The sequence below is a fragment of the Geotrypetes seraphini genome, chromosome 1 (assembly GCF_902459505.1).
Source record: "Geotrypetes seraphini chromosome 1, aGeoSer1.1, whole genome shotgun sequence".
Classification (NCBI taxonomy): Eukaryota; Metazoa; Chordata; class Amphibia; order Gymnophiona; family Dermophiidae; genus Geotrypetes; species Geotrypetes seraphini.
Genome location: NC_047084.1, coordinates 469,530,413 through 469,544,892, shown reverse-complemented (window position 1 = coordinate 469,544,892; position 14,480 = coordinate 469,530,413). Strand labels below are relative to the sequence as shown.

At 43.5% G+C, this 14,480-nt stretch overlaps 1 protein-coding gene across 1 annotated transcript; it reads right to left on the bottom strand.

Moving 5' to 3' along the window:
- Positions 1–9,145: 9,145 nt before the first annotated feature.
- Positions 9,146–10,090, bottom strand: LOC117368725 (olfactory receptor 1G1-like). Its single transcript, XM_033962490.1, has one exon. The coding sequence runs from the start codon at positions 10,088–10,090 to the stop codon at positions 9,146–9,148; it is 945 nt and encodes a 314-aa protein (XP_033818381.1).
- Between the last annotated feature and the right edge of the window lie 4,390 nt (positions 10,091–14,480).

The following is a 14,480-nucleotide window of genomic DNA, read 5'->3' as shown; positions in this document are numbered from 1 at the left end:
TTTATTTGTTAGCTTCTTTGGTGGGAAAAATTCAAAACACAATCTAATCCCATCAAGGACCTGACTGCTCTTCAAAAAGTTATACAAAAGTTATTTTTCTAGGCTATCATCTTGCCAGTTTACCTGAATTCTGTCCTGCAATAGCTCTGCCTATTTCAGTTTTGAAATCTACACATGGACTACAAAGGCACCTCAGTTTTGCCCTGGAGCATCTCCCCCCCCCCTCACACACATACTATCACTATTTCAGTATTTAAATGCTACCCCCAAACTTACAGTATATAGTTCTGCCAGTAAATCTAATTCCTGCCCTACAGTATCTGCTATTCCAGACCTAGACTTGTAATCGTGATTCTACTGATATATCATTTTCTTATAGTTTGACTGCAAAAGAAAGAGAAACCCTTTAGCTCTCCTGCTAGTTCAACACCAGATCCCAGTATCCAAGTTTACCTTTATCTCCAGTTACAAAGTTGGAGCCGAATGTCTGTCTATAAAGAATTTTACTTCATATATTCTGAGTAGTCCAATCTGTCTGAGACTCAGAGAAGAGTTCCCAAAATTGTGTCTTGTTGATTTCAATAAGATCCTTATAGGTGATGGAATGTCACCTCTTCTCGTGCTGGCAATATATAGCGGTTTTTACTCTTGCTTTTCTATATTGCTGATTATCTGGTAGCAATGCACTCTGCTCTTGGTTTCCAAGGGACTATTTACTGTATTTGCTTCTTCCACTCCAAAACTCAGAATTATTATTTATTTATTTGATGTCTTCAGCTGAAGACAGCTTTCCTCCGCTTCTCTCTTTATTAGACAGCACAAGAGGAAAGTGTGGCATAGTGGTTACAGCTATAGCCTTGGCACTCTGAGGATGTGGGTTCAACCCCCACACTGTTCCTTGTGATCCTGGGCAAATTACTTAATCCTCCAGTACTCCAGGTACATTAGGGGCTCCTTTTATCAAGCCGTGCTAGCGGGCTTAACGCGCGCGACTTTTCATCGCTAACCCCCGCGCTGGCCTAAAAACTACCGCCTGCTCAAGAGGAGGCGGTAGCAGCTAGCGCAGCTGGCGGTTTAACTCACGCTATTACGCGTGTTAAACCGCTAGCGCAGCTTGATAAAAGGAGCCTTCGATAGATTATAATCCCACCAGGACAGATAGGAAAATGCTTGAAGAGCCTGTATGCAAACTGCTTTGAGTGTGATTGTAAAACTACAAAAAGGCAATATATAAGTCCCTTTCCCTTAAGTTTTCCAGTTCTCTTGTCTTTAAATATTGGCTTAGTGATCTTATTTTTACTGTGGGAATCACTAATCTGAGGTATCCTAATGATTTTTTACTGCCTAAATGCTGATATTCAGTCACACTTAGTTGGACAGTGTTACTGAATATCACCACTGCACGCAAGACTGCCGCTAAGGGTTGCAGTAGTAATTTTGAGGCCAGACCCAAGATGGGCAGGAGTGAGTAAGCATTATTCCTACACAAATGACCTCTTAGAGCACCAGGGAAATTCCAAGTAGGTCCATGGGGGCCTATGGAGATGGTGGTGTGTAGGCTTAGGCTGGGAATATCATTGTCTTGGGGGATGGGCTATAGTGAGTTGGGATGGGGAGGGGAATATATGGCAGCTTGACCTCTAGATATAGTACCCCAAGACTACCAGTAGAACTCATGATGGCCAGTTTCTACAATCACAGGGAATCACTCCTGTCTGGCCTACCCCACTGGACCGTAAGAGATGATAGGAATAATATGGTAGGCTCTGAGGAGAGGGAGGGGGGGTGGAGGACTCCTTGTAGATAGATAGGGTTTCCAGATAGGAATAGTAGTAATTTTGATGGGGGATTGGAAGGGCAGAGAGTCAAGAGGGGACTGATATTAGTAGTGGTGTTTGGGAAGGAGGACTGATGTCAGCAGAGGGAAAAGTGGGAACATTTCAAAAATAAACTGGAAATGTTGTGGCTGTTTACAAACCTAATAACTAGTTAAGTAGTAGTAATGCTTAAACCAATTCATATTATTTGATCCATTTTTGAAAACTTTCTGGTCAATATTCAGCCAGCATAGTCAGTAGTTTGGTTTTTCTTTTAATGCTGACTTCCATGTGCGGAATTAGGCTCCAATATTCAATGTCAGGCCTCGTTTGGACATTGGCATTGAATGTCAGCAGCTGAACAGAGTGTATCGGGCCACTGACCATTAAACAGGTCCCAGTCAATATTCACCTGGGACCTGTATAAGCTATGTTGGTCTTGGCTAAATATTGGCCAGAACCCATATAAGTCTTTCACCCTTTACCCCCCCCCCTTGAAATAAAGATCTAATTTCTAATCTAACTCCTAATAAGACAAGACCCCTCCCATTCCCCAGTCAGAATACTTGAACTTCCAGGTGCTTCAGTAGGGTGAAGGGGGCAGGAGTAAAACCCACTCATGCCAGCTCCTAGTGGCTCCATGGTAAACATGTCTGCTGCAACTTCTAATACTAGTAATAACACTGTGAGACTACTGCTAGAGTTTGTGGCGGCCATTTTTACCATGGAGCCACTAGAAACAGGAGCAAGTAGAGTTTGTTCCTGCCACTGAATATGCATGAGATCTATTTGCATGCACTGCTTTCATTGTATGCTAATAGATCTCATGCATAATCATTGGGGAAATACTGAAAACCCTACTGGATTCCGGCCCTCGAGGAGGCACTTTGAGATCCCTGCCATAGAATGTAAATATCACAATTGTTTCCATTTATGGAAACAATCAATGATAGAACCTGGTGCGTTGTAAATCGCCTGCATGTTGAGATAGAGAAAGGCCTTGAAGTTTCTACAACTGCCCTTACTCACTACAAGCACCAAACAAACTCCCCCCCTAAAAGGGGATGAGCCAACAGCGCGCAGCTGTTCGGCGCGTGGCGAAGGCGAGCGGCAAAGGCGCTCGCCTTAGCGAGAGCGCCTTTGCGAAGAGCCTTAAGAAGAGCCTAATCTTTACCCTATTCTTTAAACTTTATTCTAAACTTTCACCCTAACCCACAGGCAGACACCCTCTCAAATACCCTAATCTTTCAAACTCTATTCTTTAAAACCTTATCCTAAAATTTCATTCTGACTCACAAGCAGACACCCTCTCAAATACCCTAATCTTTCAAACTCTCTTTCTGATCTTTCAATCTCTCACTCTGACTCACAGACAGATATTTCTTCTAACTCTCTAACTTACTCACTATCAGGCAGACCTCAGCTACAACTTGGTTATGGCAGGGAGAACAAGAAGTGCCATGTCTGCAATCAAGACCAACTATCCGGTAACCGGGGGGAACCAGGGGGCGACCACGGTATGCTTGCAGAAGGAGGAGGACCCAGGACTGTGGACAGAGGTCTCCGTACAGACCGAGATCATTCTCCTCCCCCCCCCTGTTCTCCACAGTCTCTACACAGACATAGGAAGTCGACCAGCTAGAGGAGACATCATGCAGGAACTTAGGAGTCTCAGGGAGGAGGTGAAATGCCTGAGAAGCATCCGAGAGGATGAGGCCTACATTGACGGAGTCGTCCAGGAGCTTTCCCAAATCACCGAGCTGGCCCAAGACATGTCCCCCTTCGAGACACCCAAATCACCAGCTTTGAAACCAACAATTGGGGTACAGGAGATGGCTGGAGACGCTGATTCCTGGCAGTAAGTGACCTCCTCCACGGGCAAACACCAGAGATCCCACCCCCCTCTTTCAATCTCTTCACCCTCTTCTTCTTTTTCTCACCAACAGGGCAGCTTTACATCCACCCCACAACTCACCCTGAGGAACAAATTCCAGATCCTACAGGTAGAAGATGTCAACAAGGAGCAAGAGGATGCCGACAAGGAGCAGGAGGTAGTCCAGCGCACGGCTCCAACTCCGGGGACAACTGACCGGCTCCCCTCAAAGAAGCGCAGAGTAATAGTCATTGGGGACTCCATGCTGAGGGGCACTGAGGGACCAATCTGCAGACTGGATATGCAGTCAAGGGAGGTTTACTGTCTGCCTGGAGCCAGGATCCGAGATGTCACCACCTGTCTTGATAGGCTTCTCAAGCCCCAAGATCACTTCCCCATGGTCCTCATCCACATTGGCACAAACGACACTGCTAAGAACACCCAGGAGAACATAACTAGAGACTTTGGAGCCCTGGGTGAGAGGCTAAAGCAGACAGGAGCGCAGGTGGTCTCCTCGATCCTCCCAGTTAGAGGCAAAGGAAGTGCCAGGGATGAGTGTATACGGAGGACTAACGAGTGGCTTCAAGGATGGTGCCGGGAAATGAACTTCGGATTCCTGAACCATGGAGAGGTGTTGCAAGGACTTCAGGGACCAGACGGACTTCATCTGACCAGCAGGGGTAAGCACGTCTTTGGACACCGACTAGCCCGCCTGCTTTGTAGGGCTTTAAACTAGGTAAGTCGGGGGAGGGTACCCACTCAGATACAAGTGCAGTAAGGAACGATCCTGACGAGGTGAGTCGAAACTCCGATTCTAAGTCCAAAGTAAGTGCCCCATTGCAAACAATTCTCTAGGAGTTACACTACCCCAGGTGGGAAACTCCTCACAGGGACTTAGCAATCACGGGGTATGGAGGGCTATGTATATTAATGCACACAGTTTAGGCAATAAGATTCTAGAATTAGAGACCGAAATAATGAATGCCGACCTTGACATGGTGGCAATATCTGAAACTTGGTTCACAGACTCTCATGGGTGGGATATGGCTATACCGGGATACAACTTATTTCGTCAGGACAGAGAGGGAAAGTCAGGGTGAGGGGTGGCACTATACATTAAAGAAGACATCAAAACTACCAGAATCACAGATGTCAAGTACACCGGGGAATCCCTCTGGGTGAACCTGGCCAGAGGCAGGGAAAAATGCCTGTATCTTGGTGTAGTATATAGACCTCCAAGACAACTGGAAGACAAAGACTCCGAATTAATTGAAGACATAGATAATATCACTCTACGGGGAGATGCTGTTCTGCTAGGGGACTTCAATATGCCTGACGCAGATTGGAACTCATACTCAGCAACAACCAGCGGCAGCAGGAGACTGTTAACATCCATAAAGGGAGCACGACTCAAACAAATGGTATTGGAACCCACTAGGGCCCAGGCGATCCTGGACCTGGTACTCACCAAAGGGGATAGCGTCTCGAAGGTCTCGGTAGGAGATACGCTAGCCTCCAGCGACCACAACATGGTGTAGTTCTACCTCAGGAAAGGTTTCCCTAGATCAAACACGAAAACAAAAGTACTCATCTTCCGAGGCACTGACTTCGAATGCATGGGAGATTTCGTCCACTGGACACTGCAGAACCAAGCTACGACCGATGATGTGGAAGCTATGTGGTCATCCCTGAAATCTACCATACATGAAGCGACAAGCCTCTACATTAAATCAGTACACAAACGGCAGAGAAACAACAAACCCCAATGGTACTCTGCAGAAATCTCGCACCTCATCAAGGAGAAGAAAAAAGCATTTATTTCCTACAAACGAACGGAGACTAGGGAAGCTAAACTAGAACATAGGGCAAGGTTTGCAGCGGTCAAAACGGCAGTCAGGGAGGCCAAACTTCAAGTGGAAGAGACTCTGGCAAAGAACATGAAGAAAGGGGACAAATCCTTCTTCAGGTACATTAGTGATAGGAAAAAGAACACAGACGGGATAGTACGCCTTAGTAAACTAGATGGGAACTGCGCAGAATTAGATTACGATAAAGCAGAACTACTGAATGAATACTTCTCAGTCTTCACCTGAGAGGCACCGGGGCACGGTCCGCAGTTGCAGGCAAGGCCCAGCGTGGAAGACCTGTTTCAGAATTTCGAGTTCACACCTGGCGACGTCTACTACGAACTGGCTAGACTCAAGGTGACCAAAGCCATGGGACCGGACAATCTACACCCCAGGGTCCTCAGTGAGCTGCGTGATGTCCTGGCAGAACCGCTATCAGGACTCTTCAATCTCTCCCTTAGTTCGGGGAGAGTCCCCATAGACTGGAAAACAGCTAACGTCGTTCCACTGCACAAAAAGGGTTGCAGGGCAGAGGCTGCAAACTACAGACCGGTGAGTCTCACATCAATAGTATGCAAACTCACGGAAACACTAATCAAACGTAAATTAGACGCAATCTTGGATGAGGAGAATCTATGGGATTCCAGTCAACACGGATTCACTAAGGGTAGGTCCTGCCAATCCAATCTCATCAGCTTCTTTGACTGGGTAACAAAACAGCTAGACTTGGGAGAATCCGTGGACGTCGTATACCTAGACTTCAGCAAAGCTTTCGATAGTGTCCCGCATCGCAGGCTGTTGAGCAAGATGAAATCAATGGGGCTGGGAGAAACACTAACTACATGGGTCAATGACTGGCTGAGTGGCAGACTTCAGAGGGTGGTAGTTAAGGGTACCCTCTCTAAAACATCAGAGGTGACCAGTGGAGTACTGCAGGGCTTAGACTTGGGCCCACTCCTTTTCAACATATTCATAGGGGACCTAACTCAGGGGCTTTAAGGTAAGATAACGTTATTTGCTGACAATGCCAAACTATGCAATATAGTGAGAGACGTCAATTCACCCGATAGTATGACACAGGACCTACATTTGTTGGAGCTTTGGTCCTCGACCTGTCAGCTGGGCTTCAACGCTAAGAAATGCAATATCATGCACCTCGGCAGCAGAAATCTGTGCAGAACTTACACCTTGAATGGTGAGACCTTAGCTAGAACTTCAACAGAACGAGACTTGGGAGTGATCATCAGTGCAGACATGAAAACTGCTGATCATGTGGAGAAGGCTTCATCTAAGGCAAGACAGTTGTTAGGTTGCATCCGCAGGAGTTTCGTCAGTCGGAAGCCTGAAGTCATAATGCTATTATACAGAACCATGGTGAGACCTCATTTGGAATATTGTGTGCAATTCTGGAGGCCACACTACCGAAAAGATGTGCTGAGAGTAGAGTCGGTGCAACGGATTGCCACCAGGATGGTCTCGGGGCTCAAGGATCTATCGTACGAGGAAAGGCTGAAAAATTTGCGGCTGTACTCACTCGAGGAACGTAGGGAGAGAGGGGACATGATCGAGACGTTTAAGTATATTACCGGCCTTATCGAGATGGAAGAAGAGATTCTCTTTCTCAAAGGACCCTTATCCACAAGAGGGCATCCGCTCAAACTCAGGGGCGGGAAATTTCATGGCGACACCAGGAAATATTTCTTCACCGAGATAGTGGTTGATCCTTGGAACGAGCTCCCAGTGCAGGTGATCGAGGCAAACAGCGTGCAAGAATTTAAGAGCAAATGGGATGCCCATGTGGGATTCCTTAGAGGGTTAAGCCAAGGGAACTTGTCACCAGGAGTGGGATCCCTAGGATAGTAGACTTGAGGGTGGGTCAGTAGAGTGGGCAGACCTGATGGGCTATGGCCCTTATCTACCGTCATCTTCTATGTTTATGTGTTTCTATTGCATCTATTCTACTAACCTCCCTCCCACCCCTCCTACCAACTGAAAGAAAACGAGTAATGTCTAACCAATTTATAATGGTTTACTGTTAGTGATATATATCTTCAGGATTGATTAACTTTCGTGGAAAAAAACACTTCAACCCCGATTCTAAAAATGGTGCAGTTAGGAAGACAGGCAAAAAAAAGAAGAAAATCTCGCCTCAGTGTAGACAGTCTTACAAAAGGCAAGGAGGACGTCTGTTCAACCAATGATAAAGTCTTTATTGAAAACTATTGTCCCAATAAGGATGCCTTCCTCAGGGGACACTCGTCGTAATAATGCACAATGTTCATGAGTGAGGCACATACAATTTTATGCACCACATATCGACTCTGGAGGACAGTGTGGAAACATACCCTTTTTTCATGCACACAGTTATCTGCAAAGTCTTTGGTATCTGAACATTCCTTTTGTTATACAACTGCTTTTTCTCAGGTGAAACTTTGCAAGAAAACAATATGCACAGATTTTAAAAAAATGTAAAAAATCTACACACACACATTGTTTCACTACCCTGTCCTCTTCATTCTGCTGGGAATGTCATCCCTTAATATGGCTGAAAGTGCATAGGCTGTGGAAGTCCATACACACTTTTAATGAGGCTGAGGGCCAAATATTCAAAGAAGACAAATAAATTTGTGAATATTGCCCTTAGCACGTTCAGGAGACTGTGGATGTACATAGAATCTCCCCTACATTTATGATTGTACTGCCCTGAACTTCAGACACTTGTTGTTCATTACAGTAACAAATGCCAAACATAAAAGTTCTGATTAAATGCATTTAACACAGTTTGTGTGCTGTACAGATGAAACATATGATGCAGTTACAGAGGGTTTTAAAAGGACAGAATTACAGATGAATGCCATGAATTTTCATACCTTTACCTGAGAATTATAACATTCGTCTAATGCGATTTGCTGGATTATATGAGTAAACAACAACAATGTATTTGCTTATTTAAATACAAATTTTATTTCAAAGTACATTAAGGAAGGAACACAGGACACCTTTTAGTCGTTGTTGCAAGAGCTTGAAGAGGGGAAAACACTAAAACTCTTCTATTATGAAGTACTGGTAGCATAGGTATCCTTCATCTTATTAAATGTTCAAGATGTTATCCAAGCAGGTTAGAAAAGGCCTAATTCTCAAAATGGTATCCCTATTGTTGGTGGCTGTATTCATCCTACAGTCATCTAATGGACCAATCGGGACACACTTTTTTTTATTTTTTTTTTTTAAATCAAGGCAGCGAAGGACGCCTACAATGTAGGCATCTGACTCCCGCCTTTGGAGGCATCTAAGCATGCCAATGTATGTCTAAGGTTTGCATAGGTATAGCTTACAATAGAAATGGCCTTATGTGTCCTTAAGCATGCCTAAGCGCTTCTGTAGATCCGAGTCAAACACCTTAAATGTATGTCTGTAAAATGCTGGCCTACATTTAAGGTGTCTATAGAAGAAAATAGACACAATTCTGGACATGACACCTACCGGTGATTGACATGTAGTAGGTACCCATTTTGCAGGCGCCTACAGAACCAGTTGCCATTTCCAGAATCAGGCCCAAAGTGTTTATCCTATATTTTGTATTTCAGTATTCCTCTCTGTGTAAATGTTTACCTAGTAGATGAAGATATTTTTCTCTGTAACATTCTCCATAATGCTGTCTTCACATCCCTGTTTCTCAGGCTATAGATGAATGGATTGAGCATGGGAGACAGCACATTGTACACAACACTGGCTATCCTGTCTTTTTCCAGAGAGTAGCTGGAAGAAGGCCTGAAATCCATGAACAATATTGTTCCATAGAAGAGGGCTACCACGATGAAATGGGAGGAACAGGTGGAGAAAACCTTGCGCCTACCACTGGTGGATTGCATCTTCAGGATAGTATTGAGAATGCGGGCATAGGAGAACAGGATAATCAAGAAAGGAACGACTACAATCAGTGAGCCCTCTGTGAATATCACCAGCTCGTTGATGGAGGTGTCTGTACAAGAGAGCTTCATCAGTGGCGTGAGGTCACAGAAGAAGTGTTTGATCTTGTTGGAGTCGCAGAAGGAGAGCCGGGCTATCAACAATGTATGTATCATGCCATTCAGAAAGTTAATGATCCATGAAGCTGCTGCGAAGCCTAGACACACCTTCCTGCTCATTATCGAGACATAGTGCAGAGCATAACAGATAGCAACATAACGGTCATACGCCATGATGGACAGGATCACGCACTCTGAGCCAACAAACAAACTAAAGAAAAAGAGTTGGGTCATGCATTCAGAGAAATAGATAGTCTTCTTGTCAGAAATGAGGGTGATTAGCATTTTGGGAACAGTGACAGTTGCCAAACAAATGTCCACAGAGGCCAAGTATTGAAGAAAAAAATACATTGGTATATGGAGCTGGGCATTCTTAACAATAACTGTGATCAAGGTCCCATTTGCAAGCACATTCAACAGGTACATCACCAGGAACACCCCAAATAGAGGACCTCTCAATGCCTCTTGTTCTGTGAGGCCCAGTAGAATGAATTCTGTCACAGATGAATGATTTCCTTGTTCCATTTCCACTATTATTATGATGATCAAAGAAAATATTAAACTAAGGAAAATGAAAGCAGAGCAGTAACATGAACAATCCTGTACTCATAATGGAAAAACAATTATGCAAATTAACACATGAGCTTTACATCAGCACTTGAATACTGGGTCAGTGTTGATAGCTTATTGCCAATTTAAATATGCTCAAAAGATGGCGGGGTCCTTCATTTTCTACGAAGCTGTGGTAAGCACTAGTGTATGCCTACTAGCACTTAAAAGGATTTACCTTGGGATGCTCTGGGGTGTCCCACAGTAATTTTGCACTCTGCGTGCCACATGTGCTGTAAAAATTCTTTATTTTTTTTTCCACAGAGGAGGCATGTCTGAGAGTAGAGAGTGGGCATTTCTGTGCTTATCATTTTGAATGACTGCATGCAAATAGCAAAAATAGCACACGGCCATTAATGCCAGATATTGGCAATTGTCCATTTTCCAGTCGAGAGAATACATAATAATAAAAACAATAAACTAAAACCATGTCTATAGTGTATATAATGAGGTAGCATTAACCTTTTGGTTATACACTAAGCCCCCTCCCCCCTCTTTATCATGCCATGGTAGAGGTTTTTAGCACGGGCCGACGAGGTAAGTGCGCTGACGCTCATAGAAATTCTATGAGCGTGGAGCATTTACCATGCCGACCCCCGTTAAAAACCTCTAGTACAGCTTGATTAAAGAGACCTAAGTAAACATAATAAAAACTGAGAATAAAAGCTAGGTTCACAAGGACATGTAACAATACACGAAGATTCAAGCTAGTCTTCTCTTGACATTATTACTGCTTCTCTTTGTTTAGACCCTAATTCTTGAAAGCTCTTCTAACTGCTTCAGTCCTCTCACTTCCTATCTTCAAAACCATTTTTTTTCCACAGCACTGAACAATTCCCATAGATTACCTCATTCTCAACAAACAGCAACCTTTTTAAGCCTCAAAATCTTTAATTTCTATTTCCTTAGGGTTGGTTATCACATTTGTGTTTCATTTAGTATGGGGCTCTTTTATTAAAGTGCAGTAAATTTTGTACTTACCAGACACTTAACACAAAAATTACATTACAGTAAGTGCAAAGGCTGTGTGGTAAATGCTGGGGTGTGTGGCCACCACCTGTGCTGCATTTACCACATATGGCAGAAGTAATGCGATCTGAGCTCAGAAAATAAAGTAATAGTTATGATGGTGCACCCCTACCTCTAAATCTCCCCCATCCCCCATGAAAAAGAAGTATCCTCCACTCAACACTAACATAAGACCTAGACCCCATTCAAAAACCCTGCCTTCCACCTTGAAATTCCTATCCTTTCCCCTACCCTGACCCCTCACAGGGACCTAGGTGTAGTGTAGCAATAGGTGGCAGGATTCCTACCAGTTGCTGTTCAGTTGGTGCAGCCTCCAAAAAGGCACTTGTCCCCCCCTAGTGATATTCTAGCTATATTACCACTGGATTATGGTAGTACTGCAAGATTACTGCTAGGGGGGGCAGTTACTATTTTGGAACAGGCACCAGCCCAGTTAGCAGCCGAGAAATAATACAGTCCTCCAAGTAGGTCTTGTGTGGGTGATGGGGGAGAGAGGGGGATCGAGGTGGGGGGAATACCTAGGACAGAGGAGGAAGACTGTGGTAGAGAGTGAGGCTTCTCATGCAGTGGTTGGGGTTTGGACCTATGGTGTCATTTGAGATGTTGCAAGCCTTTTGGGGGAGATTGGGTTGTCACTTTGTGTGCCAGAAAGTTTCACTGGAGGAATAGGGCTGTCACTTGGGGTGGTGGGGTGTTTCAAGGGGATTGAGACTTCTCATAAGGGACTGGGTCTTGTGCTGGGATCGAGGTAGGAGGGAGATTGGGAGGAAAGGATTATATTGATGGGCTAGCCACTCCATTATATCCTTTCCCCCTCTTCTGTTGGTAGTCATTACATAAACAAACAAAGGAAAAAACTGCAGGGATGATGTACAAGATGCCAAGTCTTTAATCAACTGGATGAAAGGCAATTTACTTTTGCTTTCGTTTTTACACCGCGAAGAAGCTAACCCAGATTGGTTATTTGTTCACAAAATCGCCTTTCATCCAGTTGTTAACCATAAGATACCCCAGTATATGTTTTTATTAATTTTTTAGGACCCCTGAGGAAGGAGTGTTTCTTTGAAACACGGACCGTGTTGGGTCCCGGTTCATTAACCTTCTTGGACCATATTTTGGATACAAATTGTTTTATGTTCATATCTATGTTTGTTGATTAAAGACTTGGCATCTTGTATATCATCCCTGCAGTTTTTTCCTTTGTTTGTTGTTCGATACATCATTGCAGTTCTGATGGATTTTTTGTTTGTGTTTGCCTTTCAGTCATTACATAAGAATATACGAATAGCCTTACTGTATCAGACCAATGGTCCATCAAGCCCAGTAACCCGTTCTCACGTTGGTCAGTCCAGGTCATTAGTATCTGGCCAAAACCCAAGGAGTTGCAATATTCCATGCTACCATTCAAAGGCAAGCAGTGGCTTCCTTCATGTCTTTCTTAATAACAGACTATGGACTTTTCCATCTAGTGCATGTTACTGACCCAAGTGTTAGCTGTCACATCCAGCTACAACTCCACCTGTTTATATCACACCCAGGTCTGTTTTTAAGAACATAAGAACATAACATAAGAATAACCTTAGTGAGTCAAGACCAATAGTCCATCAAGCCCAGTATCCTGTTTTCATTGTGGCCAATCCAGGTCATAAGTACCTGGCAAAAACCCAAATAGTAGCAACATTCTATGTTTTTGATCCAGGACAAGCAGTGGATTATAGACTTTTCCTCCAGGAACTTGTCCGAACCTTTTTATAAAACCAGCTAAGTTAACTGCTTTTACCGCATTCTCTGGCAATGGCTTAACTATTCTCTGAGTGAAAAGATATTTCCTCCTATTAGTTTTAAAAGTATTTCCCTGTAATTTCGTCGGGTGCCCCCTAGTCTTGGCAATTTTTGATGGAGTTAAAAATCAATCCACTTGTACCTGTTCTACTCCACTTAGGATTTTGTAGACTTCAATCATATCTCTTTAGTCCTTCCTCATAGAAGAGGAGGTCCATTCCCTTTATCATCTTGGTCACTGAACCTTTTCTAGTTCCCTATATCTTTTATGAGATAAGGTGACCAAAACTGAACGCAATACTCAAGGTGAGATTGCACTTTGGAACAATACAGTGTCTTCCATGTTAATGCAAAAGGCAATAATGTGAGACCAAGCTAATGTCTACTACATGGTGCCCTGTGGTAGCAATTGAATACAGCTTAGTAAAAGGGCCCATGAATGATTAGGGGGCATTGCAGCACGCAGCAAAATTATTAGGATACCATTAGCCATATCCAGTATATTTATCTTAATGTTCAACAGCATTTCAGTATCATTGAACTGAAATGTGCTGTCATTTCATGTAGTGCAACAAAGAAAAGTGGGGAGAAGGACAGTCCACATGCACCGTCCTTTTCCCCCATTTTTCTTTGTTGCTATATTTACCGTGGGATGTTTTTGCCTTGTTTATTTGGATTTCATGCAGTGCATAAGAAAATGATTAGCACGTATTATATTGAAGAAATATGTGTTAAAATATGCTCTGAAATATGTGCTCTGAAAACTTTAAGTTCACATTAGAAACAAAATGACACAAAACAAGAGTGGAACAGGTGAATGTGAATCGCTTTTTTGTTCTTTCCAAAAATACTAGGACCAGGGAACATGCGATGAAGCTATTAGATAGAAAGAACATAAGAATTGCCACTGCTGGGTCAGATCAGTTTCTCTAATCTTTCGCTGTACGGCAGCTCCTCCAGCTCCTCCAGCCCCTTAACCATCTTAGTCGCTCTTAGTAGATTTAAAACAACCCAGAGAAAATACTTCTTCACTCAACATGTAATTAAACTCTGGAATTTGTTGCCAGAGAATGGTCTGTCCCAGTATGGCTGTTCTTATGCTCTTAACTGTGGACACTATGGGGCTCATTTTCAAAATATAAAAAACTGTTAAAAAAGAGGCATAAAGTGGCACTTGGATATTTTAATTGCCAAAATGTCCAAGTGCCGATTTTCAAAACTGACATTTTGTGTTTTGTGTGGGATTAGGGTGGACACAGGACTTGAACATCTTGCATGGATAATGAAACCTTTTTGAAGACATCCAGGGCATTATTTAGACGTTTGGAGTTAGACCTGTTTTAAAAGTACATAAGGGCCAAAAGGTACCCAAACTGAACAGATGACCACTGAACATATGTAAGCATGCCCCCCCCCAGTCCCCCAGTGGTCACTGAACCCCCTCCCACACTCAAATATATGAAAGAAACAGTACATAATAGTCTCTATGTCAGCT

What these genes read in the sequence shown, in the direction of transcription:
- LOC117368725 (XM_033962490.1), bottom strand. Translation starts at nt 10,090, where the DNA reads ATGGAACAAGGAAATCATTCATCTGTGACAGAATTCATTCTACTGGGC.